General features: G+C 40.1%; 2 protein-coding genes across 2 annotated transcripts; one reads left to right on the top strand and one right to left on the bottom strand.

Annotated features, from left to right (window-relative positions):
- Nucleotides 1–1,469: 1,469 nt before the first annotated feature.
- LOC131293661 (uncharacterized) lies at nucleotides 1,470–1,868 on the bottom strand. The gene has a single exon (XM_058321737.1). The coding sequence runs from the start codon at nucleotides 1,866–1,868 to the stop codon at nucleotides 1,470–1,472; it is 399 nt and encodes a 132-aa protein (XP_058177720.1).
- A 3,880-nt stretch (nucleotides 1,869–5,748) lies between these two features.
- Nucleotides 5,749–6,512, top strand: LOC131281691 (bolA-like protein 3). The gene is made up of 3 exons (XM_058311039.1): nucleotides 5,749–5,793; nucleotides 6,067–6,156; nucleotides 6,305–6,512. Exons 1-3 carry the CDS (start codon nucleotides 5,749–5,751, stop codon nucleotides 6,488–6,490), a joined length of 321 nt encoding a protein of 106 aa, XP_058167022.1. The 3' UTR covers nucleotides 6,491–6,512.
- The last annotated feature ends 11,251 nt before the right edge of the window (nucleotides 6,513–17,763 follow it).

Here is a 17,763-nt window from a genome sequence, read left to right as displayed (position 1 = left end):
TACATATAACGAAAGCGAGATTCGGTTCGTTTGACGCGATATGTATGAAAATTGGCAGCTCGATTCGATCGAATTCAGTGATCGAAGGATGACTCACTGTACAAAAAAGAGATCTTATAAGAAAGTTATTTGACCTGTCTGCGAAAAACAATGAATTGTGTGGTATTTTTTATTAGTATTATCCCAAATAACATGTCCCTAAGGCTGGTGTCAGTGCTCTGTCGAGTCAGTCAGATTTTATCGGGCGATATTGTATGGATTTGACAGATGAAATCGGTCATGTAATTTTGTTGTACGTTGAAATCAAAAAGGTTTGATTTAATCGAATGGTCGTTTAATTTCATCTGTCAATCAATCTTCATTTCATAAAACCGAAATTAAGGCTATCATCTAGAAAAAATAAATAAAATCATTTAATTTTCTTAGAATTTGAACATAACAGAAAAGCTTACGAATCTGACGTCCGATAAAATTCCGTGCCACAAAGCACTGACACCATTGTAATGCTTTTGATAAATAACACAAGCAGCAGCATACCTTAATCGGATGGAACTTAACAATTCAAAATCCTGTGCGTCGTGCTTAAGTCCTGTCAAATTTGTCGGGGTTTGAAGAATTAAACTTATGCGAAGAAATACTTCGCTGGAAAATGATTTCAGCGGAAAAGTTTCTTCAGATTATGAAGTTCCAGTTTCGAATGAAATAAGTTGAAGCGAAGGTACGCTGCTTTCCGTCTTTAATAAGTGATTGTTTTATGCGAGTTATGGCAAAAACATTCATAGGAACAAAAAAAGAAGCATAGTGATAGTAAAGGCTTAAATGCAAAGAACATTTGCAGTATATCAACTTTCATGAATTGATGAGACTGATTTCCTTATGTTACGCATCTTACACAGTAAAAAATACTAGCTTATTACACTGCTATGTGTGTCAGTTATCAACGACAGCACAAGAATGCTGCACATAGAGAACAAAACGCCTTTTAAAAAGACGCATGCGTATAAACCTATCATGAAATGTCTAAGACTCGTCGAGCATTGACTACCTTTGAATGAGAATTGCTTATATTTATATTTCATGATAGTTTTGATATCAAATCAATACTAGCAAACATGTTGTATATTTGGAAAAAAGAATCGACCAATATACAAAAAAGGAGAACACAAAATTAATTCTCTAAATAAAACTGGACACATTTCTCTCATTCGACAAGAGAAAATTTCATTGCAGATGCAGCACTCATAGGAAGAAAACATGCTCAAAACACCACACATTGAATGGGCTACAGAATCGCCTATTTTTACCCTCTAAGAGTACAATGAATGACGATTTGTGTAACAGCTGAAAAATTATTCTGTTGTTAAGTCTACCGTAACTTGCGATTACTTTTTGTGTTGATTTAAACGAGTCTAACGTTTTTGTTTTTTTTAAGCGCTTTTGCCTATGATTATTCCTACTATTAATACTACTTAAGATTCTAGCTGACACATGACTACTATAGGTGACCGTGTCGATTCCTCGTCGCTCTCGTAGAAATATCTCTGCTTCGGCGATAGACCGTGCTGCAATCGGCGGACGGCTTCCTTGACGAGGTTGTTGTTTTTCAAGAGAGTCTGCAGGAACTCGTAAGGGTCATCTATTGCTTCATCGCCTTTCGTCTTTGCCTTACATCCAGAAGATAGCTTCCCCTTGTCTGTGCCGTTCCCGCACAATGGCTCCGACCACGATCGGCATGGTATGTGGTAGGGTGAGGGTCTTGAACTACGCGACGATTGATGGGAAGGTTTTGCCTTTAACCGCAGATTCTCGCGGATTTCATGTACAAGCTCCTCAACTGCTAACACGTCGTTCGTCTGTTTGCTCGGCATGATGCTTTTGTTGTTGCTAGTCACACGTCTCGATAGATTTCACCAACACCACTGTTTTTCGTGTTCGAAATTTAATAGTTGCGGTTAAGTGCTGCAACAGCGTTAGCAATATGGCCGTAAAGAAAATAAGAACTGGTCCACTCCCAACACTCACACACAACTAAATAACACTCTTTGCTCTCTGTCTTTTTCACCCCCTCTGTCTTCTTTTCACACAGTGGATTCACAGTCTTGGGAGAAAAAAAAAATGCCAGCTTGGCAATCACTTCTCTGTTTCAATTATATTCCAGTAGCTAAGTTTGCTAATTTTGCACATTAAACTTTGAAGGGATCAAGACCGCCGTTCAATGCAATGTCTGCTATGATGATAAATTTCATGGTGTTTAACACAACACGATTGTTTCACAGTATTTTGTTGTTTTTGTAACGTTTCTATCTTGTGTGTTTTAGGTTGATGCCTAATGGAAATATTGAATCATGTATTTTTGCTGCGGTTTTTCGTTCAAATTGAAAAAAAAGTTTATTTTCATTTCTGATTCTTCCCACGATGGTGCCACGGAGATAAACGACGTTTGTTTACTTTCTTTCTCATACGCAGTATGATCGTCTGCACTACACTTCTCACGTAGATGATTTCAACTACACAAGAATGAAATTGCGTTTGAAGTCTTACATGGCTATTAGGTTATTTGTTTACTTTACTTCGAATGACGCTGGGTGACCTCAATTGTTTCATTACGAACAATATTAAACCCTGCCAGCAACACCTCTCACAACTGTGTGTAGCAGTCAGTTTCTTGTTTTATTCACATTTTGTCGCCACAAACATAACGCACGCGCATTATTTACGAGTTTTTTCGCTTCGGTATCGCCATTAGTCTGCTCAGACCAGTTTCGTTAAAACTCAGCACACACGCTTGACCTCCAGGCGTTGTTGGCCAACCAAAAGAAAAGCGATATAGCGCTATACTCTCTCTCTTTTCTGTTCCGTGGATTAAGCCTTTTTGTTTTCGCCACTATCCGTTGCCATCTCTCTTCACCACAGTCGAAAGATGTTTACACTTTCTCAGTTGGACACGGAATAGAAAGAGATGGAAAATGAATACCAGCGACATGAGACACACTCGACTCAAAAGTGCACAGCAGACTGACTCTATTCCATCTTTGGTTCCGGTAATAGCTCTACCGAATCGTATCACGATCAATAATGGTGAGTGCAACACAACTACTACCATGAGTTGTGGAAGGTGTTGTGAAACATTTCCTCAGCATTTCACGTACACTACTGAAAAAATATGGGAAAAACACCATTCCCAATACGGCTCGGACTGTGGGATTTGTTTTTTCAAGTTCGTGGTGTATTTATGTTTCTATTGAGACAAATTTGTTTCTTGAGCCAAGCCATATCCACAAAATAGATAGAAGAAACAGTAAAAACTACATATCGTATTATCACGGTTGGTAACAAGCGGAAAGAATATTGTGTTAAAATTTTTTATGATGATATTAAGCCCAATGTTGTGAACCGGTGCCTAATGTTGTGTCGGGTGTGTCTTGAGATTACACGACCACGAAGGCATCACATACGATGTTATACAACATGTTGGAAGCAAATGGTGATTTCTTAAGAAATTACTTGCTGTTCAATAGAACTTTGCATTTTAAACAAAATAAAGTCCGTACAATTTTAATCTCTTGATTAGTTTTTGTTACTCCTTGTTAACATTTCTCAACTGTCAGGGCATCAGTTCCGTTCTCCGGTGGATTTTCAAGTATAGTTGACGATGCAGGAAAGGAAGGGACAAAATACGCATCATTGCGAACTTTGCTCCCAAACACACCTTCTGCACCGAGAAGCCGAAATTGCCTCAACGTTTTACACAAATTGAATTGGTTCAAAAGCTATCCGTACGCCTGGTTGGGGCAGTCGATTTGCGTGGTGAAATTTGAACGATATATTACAAATTTATTGATTGGTTCATATTTATTTACATATTTCTGCTAGAAGAGGTAACTCACTAAGATTTGTTTTGTAACATAAATTATCTCCTTTCTGCTACATACATAGTAATGTAAACATTATTCGTCACATTCGAATATTCTAGACCGGATACCAGTTGTTGAATTGGCTATGCGATTTTTTCCCTACAAGCAGCTTGGTGGTGATTAAGATATGTTTCTCAACGCGGAAAAAACACGATAACGACGTTTCGGTATGTATTTCCAACTTATTCAACATCGTTCTTCTATCTGTGTTGCTCGCAGGCTGTTTTGTGAATCATTTTTACCGTTCTAAATACTGTGTATTGTAAATAAATCGCATGCACTGCCACCACTACAGACGACTGCTATGAATCGAATTTCTACGCCGAGGGCATTGAACACCTGCAAAATTGCAGGCACCTTTTTCTGTACGCGTAAAAAGCCAAAGTTTCCAATGAATATACAAAATATCATACCATTACATTATGTATTCTACACTTTTAAACATTTAATTATTGAGTTTTGATTCTTGATGTGGAGAGTCAATCGGTACGTAGGTATAGGAAAAATAGCTTTAAATTTAAACAAAATTCGTACATTGTAGCCTTTCAGGAGCGAAGTTCACTTTGCTAATTGTTTGGAATCTTCTTATTATTTTGTAACGTCAAATATTCGAACTTTGCTTCGCATAATATCAACTGCTACAGTTACCATTTCTACTGTCAACGCTATGATAAACACGATCGCGTGCTTACTGGTTCTGATGGAATGTCATGTGCTGCAGTTAGAATAAATACTGGTACTGTTATGGTATCATGAAAAACCCTGTAAAAGGTAAATCTACAGATGCACAGCATTGTACATTTGTAAGCAGTAACGTTTTTTCAAATAGTTTGCTATGTGTATGCATGTACATAGTTTACATCTATGAAACGCACACGATACATTGGCGCGCAACGTCCCGACGTGAAGCGCAACCTTGCACCACCCTAACCTCCTTGCACGAGGTCGACTACAGCACGACGTCCCGTTACAAAAGTAGCCCAGTTTCGGCAGAACAATCGCGCAAGCAAAGCGCGACAGAGGTAGGGAAGTATGTGAAAATATGCATCACATTGGGGCGCAAACTCGGCGAAATTTTTTTGTTTAATGTTGTCGTAGTAATGTATGCTATTTGTTTAGGTACTTATTTTATGCACCCTTAGGAAGTTTGGCGCTTCTACATTTGAAATTCGATATTTTATCCCACCGTAGGAGGTATATATTTCTCCGTCATCTCTACTTGTTGTTTACGTTTCGGCACCCGAAAAAAATTTGGTAAAAATATCAATTAAAACGGAGTTTGATTACTGAATTACATTTGTGAAGGCTAGAAATAAGTGATAAAACGAAAAATCCGATGTTTTGTGAAGAATATTGCTCGTTTTGTACGCGTTTGTGTTTCGGCTTGTTTACGTTTTGTCCAGCTGTCGGTTTTTTTACGTTTCGAATTGACATTTGTCAAGAGCGAGCGCGACGTCGCGTTTTTCGCTGTTTCTACACTAGGCATCGTCTAGCGCGATTTGTGCGACATTTTTTTTATATGGAGTTCAGCCGCCTATCAGGCGACGTCGCGTTTCGGGACGGGACGTCGCGCTGTAGTGTGGACCCCGAGTACCATACAAAAAAAAACTGGCACTATTCAGTATTTAATCATCTTGCTGCAACCGAAATATTTGGTTCATTTTTCGACTCGGTACCATCAAGATAAAGAGACATATCAACCTGTTGAAGAAAATTCGTTCCAGTAACCTTGGCTTTAACAGAAAATGTTTTTAACACAACCTTAAAAATCTTGGTAGTGTCAGGTTGTGTAATTGTGCGGCAGGAGTTTCGATGGTGAAAACCATTAATTAAAATGAGTGGAAATTCCCTTCGTAATTTTGGTAGTCGATACATTTCTGTTAGTTCAACTTATTAACCTTCCTCTATATTCAGGGACATTGTAGTTAAATGTAAAGGTTTAGAAAGTAGAATAAGCCCATCATATATGACTTGGATGGCAAACAAAACATTTGTGCGTTTGTGTTCATTAGTGAAGTTGTATATAAACCCAAAGAACAAAATATAAGGATCTTTTGCGGTTTTGAAGATTTCACACACTAGATGATAAAAATGACGTTCTAGGTTCATATCTGTTGCTTTCAATTAATGTTTTCACTCTATTTACTTCCAGATGCTGACGCAAGTATGGTCAGGAACCTCCCGAATGGTTACAAATTCTGAGGAATTATTGCAGAAAACACTTCAATCCAAATTCCCGTTGGTATGTGCATCATGAACGATTAAACAGCCCACACATCCAACACTTAGCAACGATCGTCATATGTCTGCCAGTTTCGATCGTTAGCGTTGTAGATTATCTTATCACATAGTACGAACAATGTTCAATGATGTGTTCTTTTGATTGACAGGCTAAAAATATCACGGTCAGCGACATTTCTGGTGGCTGTGGCTCAATGTATGAAATATTCGTCGAAACATCCGAGTTCAAAGGGCTGTCCACCGTCAAACAGCACAAATTAATAACAGAAATACTTAAAGATGAAATAAAAAACATGCATGGCCTAAGGATACGGACAGCTATTGCTGAAAAGTAACTAAGCCATGAGAAATAAGCAGAAGCGGATATTCAATTGTTGTACAAGCACTTAGATATCATATTAAGGAAAATAATCAACCAAACCACTCACCTAAACAGGATAAGTTTCCAAACAACGTACGAGGGTGTCACTAATAAATCATTCGAAAACAACAATCCTTCCCGAATAAACACATCCACTTGCACAGTGTCGCCGGAGTATACCTTTTATATATATTGGGTTGTAGATACTGTTATCAGTTATCTCGCGGAAGTGGTTTACAATTCATGTTTACGTTAGAAAGAGTATATGACAAATGTTTCAGTTTCAGTTTTATTTAGTGATGGGAAAACTGAATCCCTACAGGGATTCGAATTTTTCGATTCAAATCCATTTTGAGATCCGGATCTTCGATTCCGAATCCCAATCCGTCATATCATGCGTGCCTACCAAATTTACCGATTTTTCATATTATTTGTTACTTTAACAATTGTACAATCAATGGTTGAATTGATCCAAAGGCTAAATCGAGCTTGCCACTGCCAGGGTTGGCAGAATCAGGATTCGGAAGATTCGAAGATTCAATTCCTACACTGATTCCAAATATTCGAGTCCCATTGAATGGTTTCTAACAAAGTCAATCAACAGACAGGTCGCAGCATACCAAAGACAATTAACAGACAGGTCGGGTCAAAGCTGTTTTTTGCTCCGCCATTGTTGTGACAGTTGGTTAAAAAAGTGTTTTCAAAAAATTCCAGCTTACTTGTGGGAGATCTCCGCCAAAATCTTCGCGAAACAGGAAGTTGGTAATTCTAGATCACAGTATCCATGGTCTTGCGGATAGAAACTGCTCTTCTGTGTGAAATCATGTGATATACAGTCTATCAAGAAAGTATCCGTACAGTCATCAATTTCAACTTTAAGCCTAGTTATCTCAGCGACTACGTGACCTAGGACAATTATTTAAACGACATATCGTAGATAAACTTCTATTCTATCCAATGAAGTCTTAACATTTCGAGAAAGTTACTTGTAGGTCACTTTGTTCTATAGAAACCCAAAAAAAGGCTCAAAATCGATGACAAAAAAGTATCCGTACATGATGAGTATTGATGATGTGCCATCCGCACATGATGTGCCAATATGTTGCAATCAATGTCACTTGCCTCAATAATAGCCTACAAGTGCCAAGGTATCATTTCTACCACTTTTTTTCTCTAAAGATGGTGGAAATTTGACCCGATTCCAAAATAGTTCTAAAGATGTCTACTAAGATCAACATAATGTCCCGTTGATGGTAAATCTAGGTATCCTTCGACAAATGTTCTATAGAGATCGATTCCGGAGACTTTGGGAGTATCGTTAACACTTGTACGGTCTCATAAAGTGGTCACTCTTAGACAATACATGGCCTATTCTAGAGATCGTTATTTTACTCAGAGAACATATTATTGAACATTTAAAGTTTATCCTAGGCATGGCTTGTCCAAGTGACAAAATGGGCGAAGTAGACTATGTCCCACAGATGATTCATACTTAATTCAATATTTCCAGTTCGATTAATGGCCTTGGAACACCATAACACAAACTCTCAACTACTGTGTTTTATCGTTGGAACAACGTTGCTCGTACTGATGGTTGAGTTCGACATCTGGTGTCTATTGTTATTCGTTTTTGGGCAAAATTGCTTAATTTTGTCTGTATTAAGTCTGTATATAGTGTATAAAACACTGTGCCGACACGGCAATGGCATCAAAATACAGCGATTTGCAAATCCCCAGTCTTCCTTATTCTTTCCTTAGAAACGAAAAATTTGCAACGTACAATTATGCAATGTTATTGTTTTTTCCAATAAACCTTCTTAAGAGTTGTAATCCAAATCATATGATTGGTGATCTAGACACTTCGTTCGTCATGTTTAAAAACTCTAAGTATGGAGGACTTCATAGCTTTTCGAGCAATCACCCCCTCATAGCGATTGAGTAACCACGAAAGATGTCTGTTTGCAGGGTTTAGTCTAGTTGCATCCTGGTTAATTCGACAAATTATAAGTTCCTGAAACTTAGCATGAGATTTTTCACAGGGTTCATAAACTTGCCAAGTTAGGTTCCCTTTACATCACATGAAAAAGATAGTTCTCTATCGGTTGCAGCTGTTTGCCTAGTTTCACCTGCCATTTCACGTTAAATGATGATATAAAATGGTTGCCGCCATACTATTAGACACTTGATAACTCAAAATAATGACTAGGTTGATATTTTGCCTACTAGAACCTCACCAAACTGGTGTTTTTCTTCAAGAAAAGTGGGTGTACGGATACTTTTTTGTCATCGATTTTGAGCCTTTTTTTGGGTTTCTATAGAACAAAGTGACCTACAAGTAACTTTCTCGAAATGTTAAGACCCCATTGGTTAGAATAGAAGTTTATCTACGATATGTCGTTTAAATGGTTGTCCTAGGTCACGTAGTCGCTGAGATAACTAGGCTTGAAGTTGAAATTGGTGACTGTACGGATACTTTCTTGTCAGACTGTAGATCCTTTTGCTCGCTGTAATTGCCGAAATTAAGTGTGTTGGTCTGGCTTATACGCAGCCTTCCTCCAGAACATATTTCGAACGCCTCAATTCGTTGTTCAGTTGATGAAACATACCAAATTTGAAGTTTTACCCCACTTTCTTCGCTGTTCGTGAGAAGTAAACAAAATTTTAACCAACTGTCAAAAAATTTTCCACGGTTTTCGGCTCGTTACATGGTATGCTTCGACCTGTCTGTTAATTGTCTTTGCAGCATACCATGTAACGAGCCGAAAACCGAGGGAAAATTTTTGACGGTTGAAATTTTGTTTACTTCTCACGATCAGCGAGAAAGTGGGGTAAAACTGCAAATTTGGTATGTTTCTCCAAATCAACAGAGCAAAGAGTTGAGGTGTTCGAAATATGTTCTGGTTATTAGGCAGACCAACAGACTTAATTTCAGCAATCACAGCTAGCAAAAGGATCCATTTCCCATGATTTCACACAGAAGAGCAGTTTCTATCCGCAAGTCATGGATACTGTGATCAAGAATTACCAATTACCGGTAAAAGAGTAAATGAGGTCCCGGCCGCCATGTTTTCGATCGTGGCTATACCTCTTGTGGACGTTTAAACTGAATGTATGCAATTGGTGATACATTAATTCGTTAAATTCAACCTGCGAGTATTTGAACCGTAGTGAACCATTAATTTGGCTACGCAATCAACCTATGGGTGCGGTATGAGGGCTTTCCACCGGCCCACCTTATTTCTCTAAACTCTCTTTTTCGGTAGACCTAGCGCAGTCCGCTCGCTGCGGGCGCGCCGCCGTTTCCAACTCATTTCTTCGACTAAACTCATTATAACGAAGCGGATTGTCCAGCCGAGCGCGAAGGTACCCCCGAAACACTGCACGAAGTAAAGCCAGCCAAATTGTGGCTCTATCGGGACACGAATATTCAGAAAGATTTGGTTGGAAATTGCCGAAGCAAAACCGAAGTTGCCGCAGCAAAAACGAAAAATGGAGGCCCCGATCGGGGCCTTTGCTCTTTTTCTCTTCTCTTCCTTCTACACATTCTCATGTCTCGAGCTGTTTACGCGGACTTGAACCGCGTTGTTTCCACTCCGGTCTCTGCGCACCTACCGCAAGACCGTCGCTCTTTGTTGAGAACGGTGTGCTAAAGGCCCAATATATATCTACTGTGTAGTCGTTTGTATGGACTGTATGGGAATGCATCAGTATACGCTCAACCCGCTCTAGCCATTTAAACCTCTCGCGGAGCGAATTCATATGGCCACCGCGTTTCGGTTTTTGCTCTTCATTTAGCGATCGCTTGCGCTGCGTACGTATGCATGAATGACCGCTCGCGCTGGGTATACCCGTACGTCCGTATTCGACCGCGCTGGGTATTCGACTGGTCTACGATTGCTCGCGCTGGGTTTTCGATCGCTCGCGCTGGGTCTTCGAAGACCCGATCGCGCAGGGCATTTAAACTTCGTACATGCAACTTGCGCATGCGCACTTTGATGACTTCACACATGAGGATTCGGCTAGCCAATCACAAAAATCGATTTTTCAGTTCGGATCGGCTGCCTCGGCAACAGATGGGCGCGGTAAGGAGAGATTTCTGGCAGTGGCGGGACGGGGGAATTTCTGCGTTGGTGTAAAAGAGACAAGAATATCACCATCTCGCTCTGGCCCATTGAATTCCCTATCTCCACCCGAAGCTATGGCTGGTAGGGTGACTTCACACATGAGGATTCGGCTAGCCAATCACAAACCTCGATTTTTCAGTTCGGATCGGCTGCCGCGGCAACAGATGGGCGCGGTAAGGAGAGATTTCTGGCAGTGGCGGGACGGGGGAATTTCTGCGTTGGTGTAAAAGAGACAAGAATATCACCATCTCGCTCTGGCCCATTGAATTCCCTATCTCCACCCGAAGCTGTGGCTGGTAGGGTAAACTCGACCGAGTGCGTCGTCGTTTCTGACGCGAGAATCTTCACTGGATTTGGAGGTCCGTCGGTTTGGGTATCAACGTGTTCGGCCCGGGTTGTGACGTGCCAACACCGGTGCAAACAACGTGTGATACTTCGACCTGGAGTTACGGTAAACCGGGAACCCGGTCCGCAGCGTGACTTGCCGCTAATGGAGAGGTGTTCCAACGAGTTATCCTTAACTCTTTTCGGACGAGGAGTGTTGGGAATGCTTGTCAGCGTGACCGGTCCGAGCCGTGACTTGCCGACAACGGAGAGGACCACGCAGAAGCGGGAAACTTATTGAATCTTCTAAAGTTCCGCCCGAGCCGTGACTTGCCGACGTCGGAGAGAAGCCTTCAGAATTTTCGCCAAGTTCGGGAAGGGACTTACGTGAATCCGGTTTGCAGCGTGACGTGCTGCTGAACAGAGAAAATTCAAGCGTAAGGCGGAAAGGTAGTTCGAGAACTAGTTTCGGATGAACTGGAGCAACAGAATTTCGGGTACTTTTACTCACGAGTGTCCTGGTGAAAATATCTAGTTTATTCAAATTTTCGAGCGCTTATAAACTATTTCGGTTACATTTGATCAATAAGTGCACTTATTTACATGTAAACAAGATAGAAGATCTCGCTCTAATTCCAGATTGCCCCTGCGCATTGTGAGAAAATTACGTGGTATTCTGTTCCTGTCACGCGTCCTTTTTTCCTAAACGTCTTGCTTTCTCCTAATGAGAATGCAAGGGGTCGCAGCGTCGATCGATATCGACCCACTTGACGCTTCGTCGCTCGATCACATTGATCGCGCGAAGATTTTAACCCATGTTCGGAAGATGTTGTTCGGAAACACCAACCCATGGATTGGCGCGTGGGATGATGATTTTCGCAAGCACGAAAAAATCAGTCGATCGACGTGATAATCATCACCACGAATATGTAGCGATGGTTTTTCAGGGTGCATAATGCATTGACATTGATTCTTCGACATATAATTTTGTAACACCTTATTTAACTTTAACTCGATGGTTTGCGAGAGAGAAATCAAAATCGCATCGCATTTTGTCCAGCATATCTAAGATTCTGTTGGAGGGTCCACGTCGTAGGGCTGATCAGTCACTTGAGCCTGAAAGACAATCATGGACTGAAGCGGCTCAATTGTCGATGTTCACACGGTCAAACCGATAAAGTGTGGAACAGAGCTTCGTGTTATTAAATTGCAGAATTAAATCTTTGTACGTCTAATTTTTCAACGATTGGAAATAAAGTCAGAGCGATACACAATGCTATCGACCCATTCTGTTTGTGCCATTCCAATGCACCAACTTGATATCTCAAATCAAATCTAAGAGTAATGTAAATGGGTTACATTAAATGGTTTTTCGAATCGTTATTCCTTCGCTTACCCGAATTGTGTACCCAAATCGTTGTTTGGCTTGCTGTACATTGTATAAAGAGTAAATTCGGCGAAGGTTTGAATTATATCAAGTTGGTGCAAAGCTTCGTGTTATTGAATTGCAGAATTAAATCTTTGTACGTTTCATGTTTCAACGATTTGCAAATAAAGTCTGTCAAAAATAATGATGATCCACCATAGTTGTGTGACGCATATTTTAACGAAAACTACAATAATATAATAAATCGAATCATCCGAGTACTTCTGACGATGCCCAAGAGTCGTCTGCGTCGGTAATAACGGTAATCGTCGTTTGGCTTGCTGAATGATATCAAGAAATGTTTGAGTGATATCAAGTTGGTGCATTGGAATGGCACAAATTTTATGAGTCGATAGCATTTGTGTATCGCTCTGACTTTTGTCGCTTGAGCCAGGAAGACAATCATTAAGAGGCTCCATTGTCGTGACTAAAACAACCAAAGCGATAAAGTGCGGAACAGAGCATCGTGTTGAATGCAACGTGAAGATAAATATTTGTACGTCTCATTTTGAAAGTAAGGTGAAAGTTTCTCTGGCTCACTTTACATTATATAAAGATTAATTTCGGCGATTTAAATGACATTGATTATGGGCCGACGACATTTGTACACCACCTCGATTTTTTTTAGCAAATCGTTATTCGTAGAAAGTTTTCGGATACATGCTAGAAATTAAATAATACGGTCAAACTTGAACAAAATCAATTTCAAGATACGTCATGTCATCAATTTTGTCCATATTAGCAAACGTTGGTCAGGTCAGGTAAACTTTCAGTCAACTTTCTGTTAAATGTGGTAAATAATTTGCGACACTTTCCGTTCACGCCATATGGACCGAGGCGACTTATGTGTTCGTTCGATATCAATCCAAAGGGACTGACGCGGCCTGAACGGAAAGTTTACTGGAAGTCCTGAGGGATCCCCCACCAGCAAGAACCGTTTCGATCGCGAACCGGTCACGCCTCCACCGTGGATCAGAGAGTGACGCATACATCAGTCGAATTTGCCGTCGCACTCGCACCGCCGGCGTTCAAAATTTCCGGTTGGGAAAAGATGTAACCGATTCGAATTTGTACCGAGCGCTCATTAAAAATTGCATACCCCCCACCAGCAAGAACCGTTTCGATCGCGAACCGGTCACGCCTCCGCCGTGGATCAGAAAGTGACGCATACACCAGTCAAATTTGCCGTCGCACTCGCACCGCCGGCGTTCAAAATTTCCGGTTGGGAAAAGATGTAACCGATTCGATTTTGTACCGAGCGCTCGTTAAAAATTGCATACCTGCAGGGACTCTGTATGGAAATCGTATGGGAAACGGTATCACCGATTCGAATTGTATATGAGAGCGAAGAATGGAGAACGTAAAACGTATGTATGTTCGGTGTGTTCGCGCGTCTGCCGCGCGTTTTTTCCATATACAGGGTCCGCAGCCATACAATGGCAGGACCCAACCGGTACAGGGATTCATGAACGTGCTAGGGGGATTGCCTGTACCAGTAGAGGGATAACCGCGGGCATATAATTGCAAACCGCGGTGGCTGAGGGGAATCAAGCTGGCGTATTGTTGCGGTTGTCAACCGGTCGCAAAATAGTAGGTATCTGGCAACCGTGCATGAGCGGTGCTGTGCACCACACATCCAAATGTGTCGCATACATAACCGTTACATATCGTGTAAAAACGATGAAAAACTACGTTTAAATGAAATTTCGTATTTAGTATTTACGGAAAAAATATTATATCAAAAAATAAATTTGATATTTCCTTTCAACGCGTTCCATTAGCTGTTTAGCACGCCATTTAACGGTCATTTGTGCGACACATTTGAATCATGCACGGTTGCCAGATACCTACTATTTTGCGACCGGTTGACAACCGCAACAATACGCCAGCTTGATTCCCCTTAGTCACCGCGGTTTGCAATTATATGCCCGCGGATATCCCTCTACCGGTACAGGCAATCCCCCTAGCACGTTCATGAATCCCTGTACCGGTTGGGGCCTGCCATTGTATGACTGCGGACCCTGTATATGCCCGCGGATATCCCTCTACCGGTACAGGCAATCTCCCTAGCACGTTCATGAATCCCTGTACCGGTTGGGTCCTGCCATTATATGGCTGCAGACCCTGTATTGTTTTGTTTATAGTCCGTTCTACCATTCTATGCAACGGGCAATTGGAAAGAAATCTACAAAAAGTTTTAAAAATTTATCTACTACATATTTTAGCTTTTTTTTATGTATGAAGTTCTGTGTACACTAAAAATTCGACCAATACTGAACCGTCGCTTCTGAAACTTTTCACACATTAAGTTTAAGTACTGCAGATGTTGTTTAAGGTTTGCTTGATCACTATTTTTTGATAAAATTATCTGAATTTTACAATTTAAACTCAGTTTTACTAACACTAACAAAACAAGCATGTAAACAAATGTCAAGGTGTATCCAACATAGTTACCCTAAGGTTTATACATCACGGTGAAATTCATGAAATTTCATACATTTAAATTTGCCGTTATTGTAACTAATAAATTAATTCAAACTTTCAAGTAAAGAGTAAAACCATAATTCTTTTCTCAATCCCTTCGTCACCGAGCAACGCCGGGGCGTCAAGCTAGTGATAAATAAATTCCAAAATATACCGTTACGGTTTAGCGTAGCTAATCACAATCCGAAGACAGAATCTTAACCAGAAAAGGATCTTTTCCTAAATCGCTTTACAACTGATGTAGTTTTAAACGTTCAAAGATTAAAGATTTCAAAGCATTTGCAACATTGCCATATGGTTTCTACCAAACAACAACTGGTAGAATGATGTCTCTTTGGGCAAAGATGGTACCTGCGAGCAGATGCGATTGACACATTGTTTGAAAAAATCGGTCACAGTTCAACATCAATGAAAACAACAAGCGCATACGCCGTGGTGTAAATAATAAGCATTTGTAACAAGAGTAAAGTTCAACAAAAACACAATCGGCTTATAATATTTATAAGTTAGCATGAAAGTAATGTTGATGAATTTAAAATCCCGACGACCGCGTTGAATTTTTAATCCAACCACGCACTTTCTCGTTTTCAATCAGCAACTTCTTCACAACTTTTCCATTGCACCAGGCTCAAGTAGTGTCAGGCTCAAAGCACCTTCTGTGAATGCGCAATCAAACTATGTGCATTTCCTGTGCTTAAAGGAAAGGTACAAAATAACGGTATTATTTTTCCGGCCTCGATCACTCCTCTCTCATAGATGCAACATCCGATATTGCAGTATGTTGTCACCAACACTGAATAATTGAATGCATACCAACGTGTTGTCCAAAGACTTTATGTTTTCAATAATCCACTCGATCGATTTTCATTATACAAACGCATCACTAGACGAACTCCAATATTACAGTTAGGCCATGTAATATCGAACCCCAAGCATTTGTGTTCATAGGAAACTTACAAAGTAACGATAATTCGTCCGGCAGTGATCTTTTTTCTATGCGCCCGTGCAGTCCCGAACCCTAGAAATGGCATGATTGAATCTGAAAGAAATACTGGAAACAAGGTAGGCTATTGCCAACCATAAATCCAACACGTTGTGTACCCAATATATATCAACGAGTTTGGGACATGAGGTTCACACACTAAACGGACGAAATTAATAAAAAAAAACAAACAAGATAGATTATCTTGGCTATGGAGACGCCCGGTCAGTGATGTAGTCAAGGTGCAATCAGGGATGTATTGAATTGATGGTCGTCCTTTTTTTTCGAAAAATATATATTTTTATTCAAGAAATCGAATGCGCGTCATCTCATTGTGTACTGATGTCAATGACCGGATAGATCGGGTAATGATAACGGTATTCACAAGATATTTCACAGTATTTCCTTTTCTCCTGCCACCCAGCACCCCCATGTTGCCATGTGTTTAATGCAGAAATCGGCTTCAGATCGGATTTTTCAGCCTAGCTTGTCATTTGAGGAAATCAGAGCGTTTACGCTAGTTTTGATCCCAACATGACTTTTCACTCACACGGTTTCCTCTCCAAACGTTAGCAATTTGCAACATATCTATATTGTTATTTTTTACTGTATTATGATGGCTTCAAGCAGGTGATGCCAATCTTAAAGAGAAAAGATTTCATCAAGCTAATGTAATTTTATTTATAAACATATATTTCAAAATATTATTGTTCAATTGCATTTGTTTACTCGGCGTGGGTAATGCTGTTGCAAAACATACGCTTGTATTGCTGTAGCAACTGCACGCGCCGATAGAAAAAAGATCACTACCGGACAAATTATCGTTACTTTCCCACACAACACATATGCATGTAAATCGAATATCAACTTGAAATAATCGTACTTCTATGCAATATGATTGAATCGTAAATGATGCTAAAATAATGCCTATACGTACAAAAGTGGAGGCGCTAACCGTACATTGTTCAAAATGTATACGTTTAGTCGTATATTTTCTAAGTCGGCAACATATACGACTTACGATCTACATCAGCCGTACATTGTTCGTATATCTATACGTATGCATAAAGAAAATCGTATTACATTCTTAATCGGCATCATATGCAACAAAGAATATACATTGCTCGTACATTGTCTATGCATACTGCGATTCCGATTCGAAATATACTAATATGAGATTCAATTTATTCAACTTAATACGACTTCGTGTTGTGTGGGTTGTAAGTTTCCTAGGAACACAAATGCTTGGGTTTCGATATTACATGGCCTTATTGTAATGTTGGAGTTCGTCTAGTGATGCGGTTGTATTATGAAAATCGATCGAGTGGATTATTGAAAACATGAAGTCTTTGGACAACACGTTGATGTGCAATCGTTTATTCAGTGTTGGTGACACTGTTGCAAAACATACAGCAATATCGGATGTTGCATCTATGAGAGAGGAGTGATCGAGGTCGGAAAAATAATACCGTTATTTTGTACCTTTTCTTTAAGCACAGGAAATGCACATAGTTTGATTGCGCTTTGGTTCCACCCTTCACAGAAAGTGCTCTGAGCTTGGCACTACTTGAGCTTGGTGTAACGGAAAAGTTGTGATTTGTTTGTTTGCTGATTGAGAGTGCGTGGTTGGATTAAAAATTCAACGCGGTCGTCGGGATTTTAAATTCAACAACTTTACTTTCATGGTAACACAAAACTATGATAAATGGCTCGTTTGCCTTTGTTGTACTTTGTTTCCGTTACAAAAATTATGTTTTACACCACGGCGTATGCGTTTGTTATTTTCATTGATGTTGAACGGTGACCGATTTTTTCAAACAACTTGTCAAACGCGTGGTATCTCCTCGCAGCTACCATATTTGTCCAAGAAGACATCTTTCTACCAGTTGTTGTTTGGTAGGAAACAT

The sequence above is a fragment of the Anopheles ziemanni genome, chromosome 2, assembly GCF_943734765.1.
Source record: "Anopheles ziemanni chromosome 2, idAnoZiCoDA_A2_x.2, whole genome shotgun sequence".
Classification (NCBI taxonomy): Eukaryota; Metazoa; Arthropoda; class Insecta; order Diptera; family Culicidae; genus Anopheles; species Anopheles ziemanni.
Note: the sequence above shows the minus strand (reverse complement) of the source record. Positions and strands in the feature narration are given on the sequence as shown.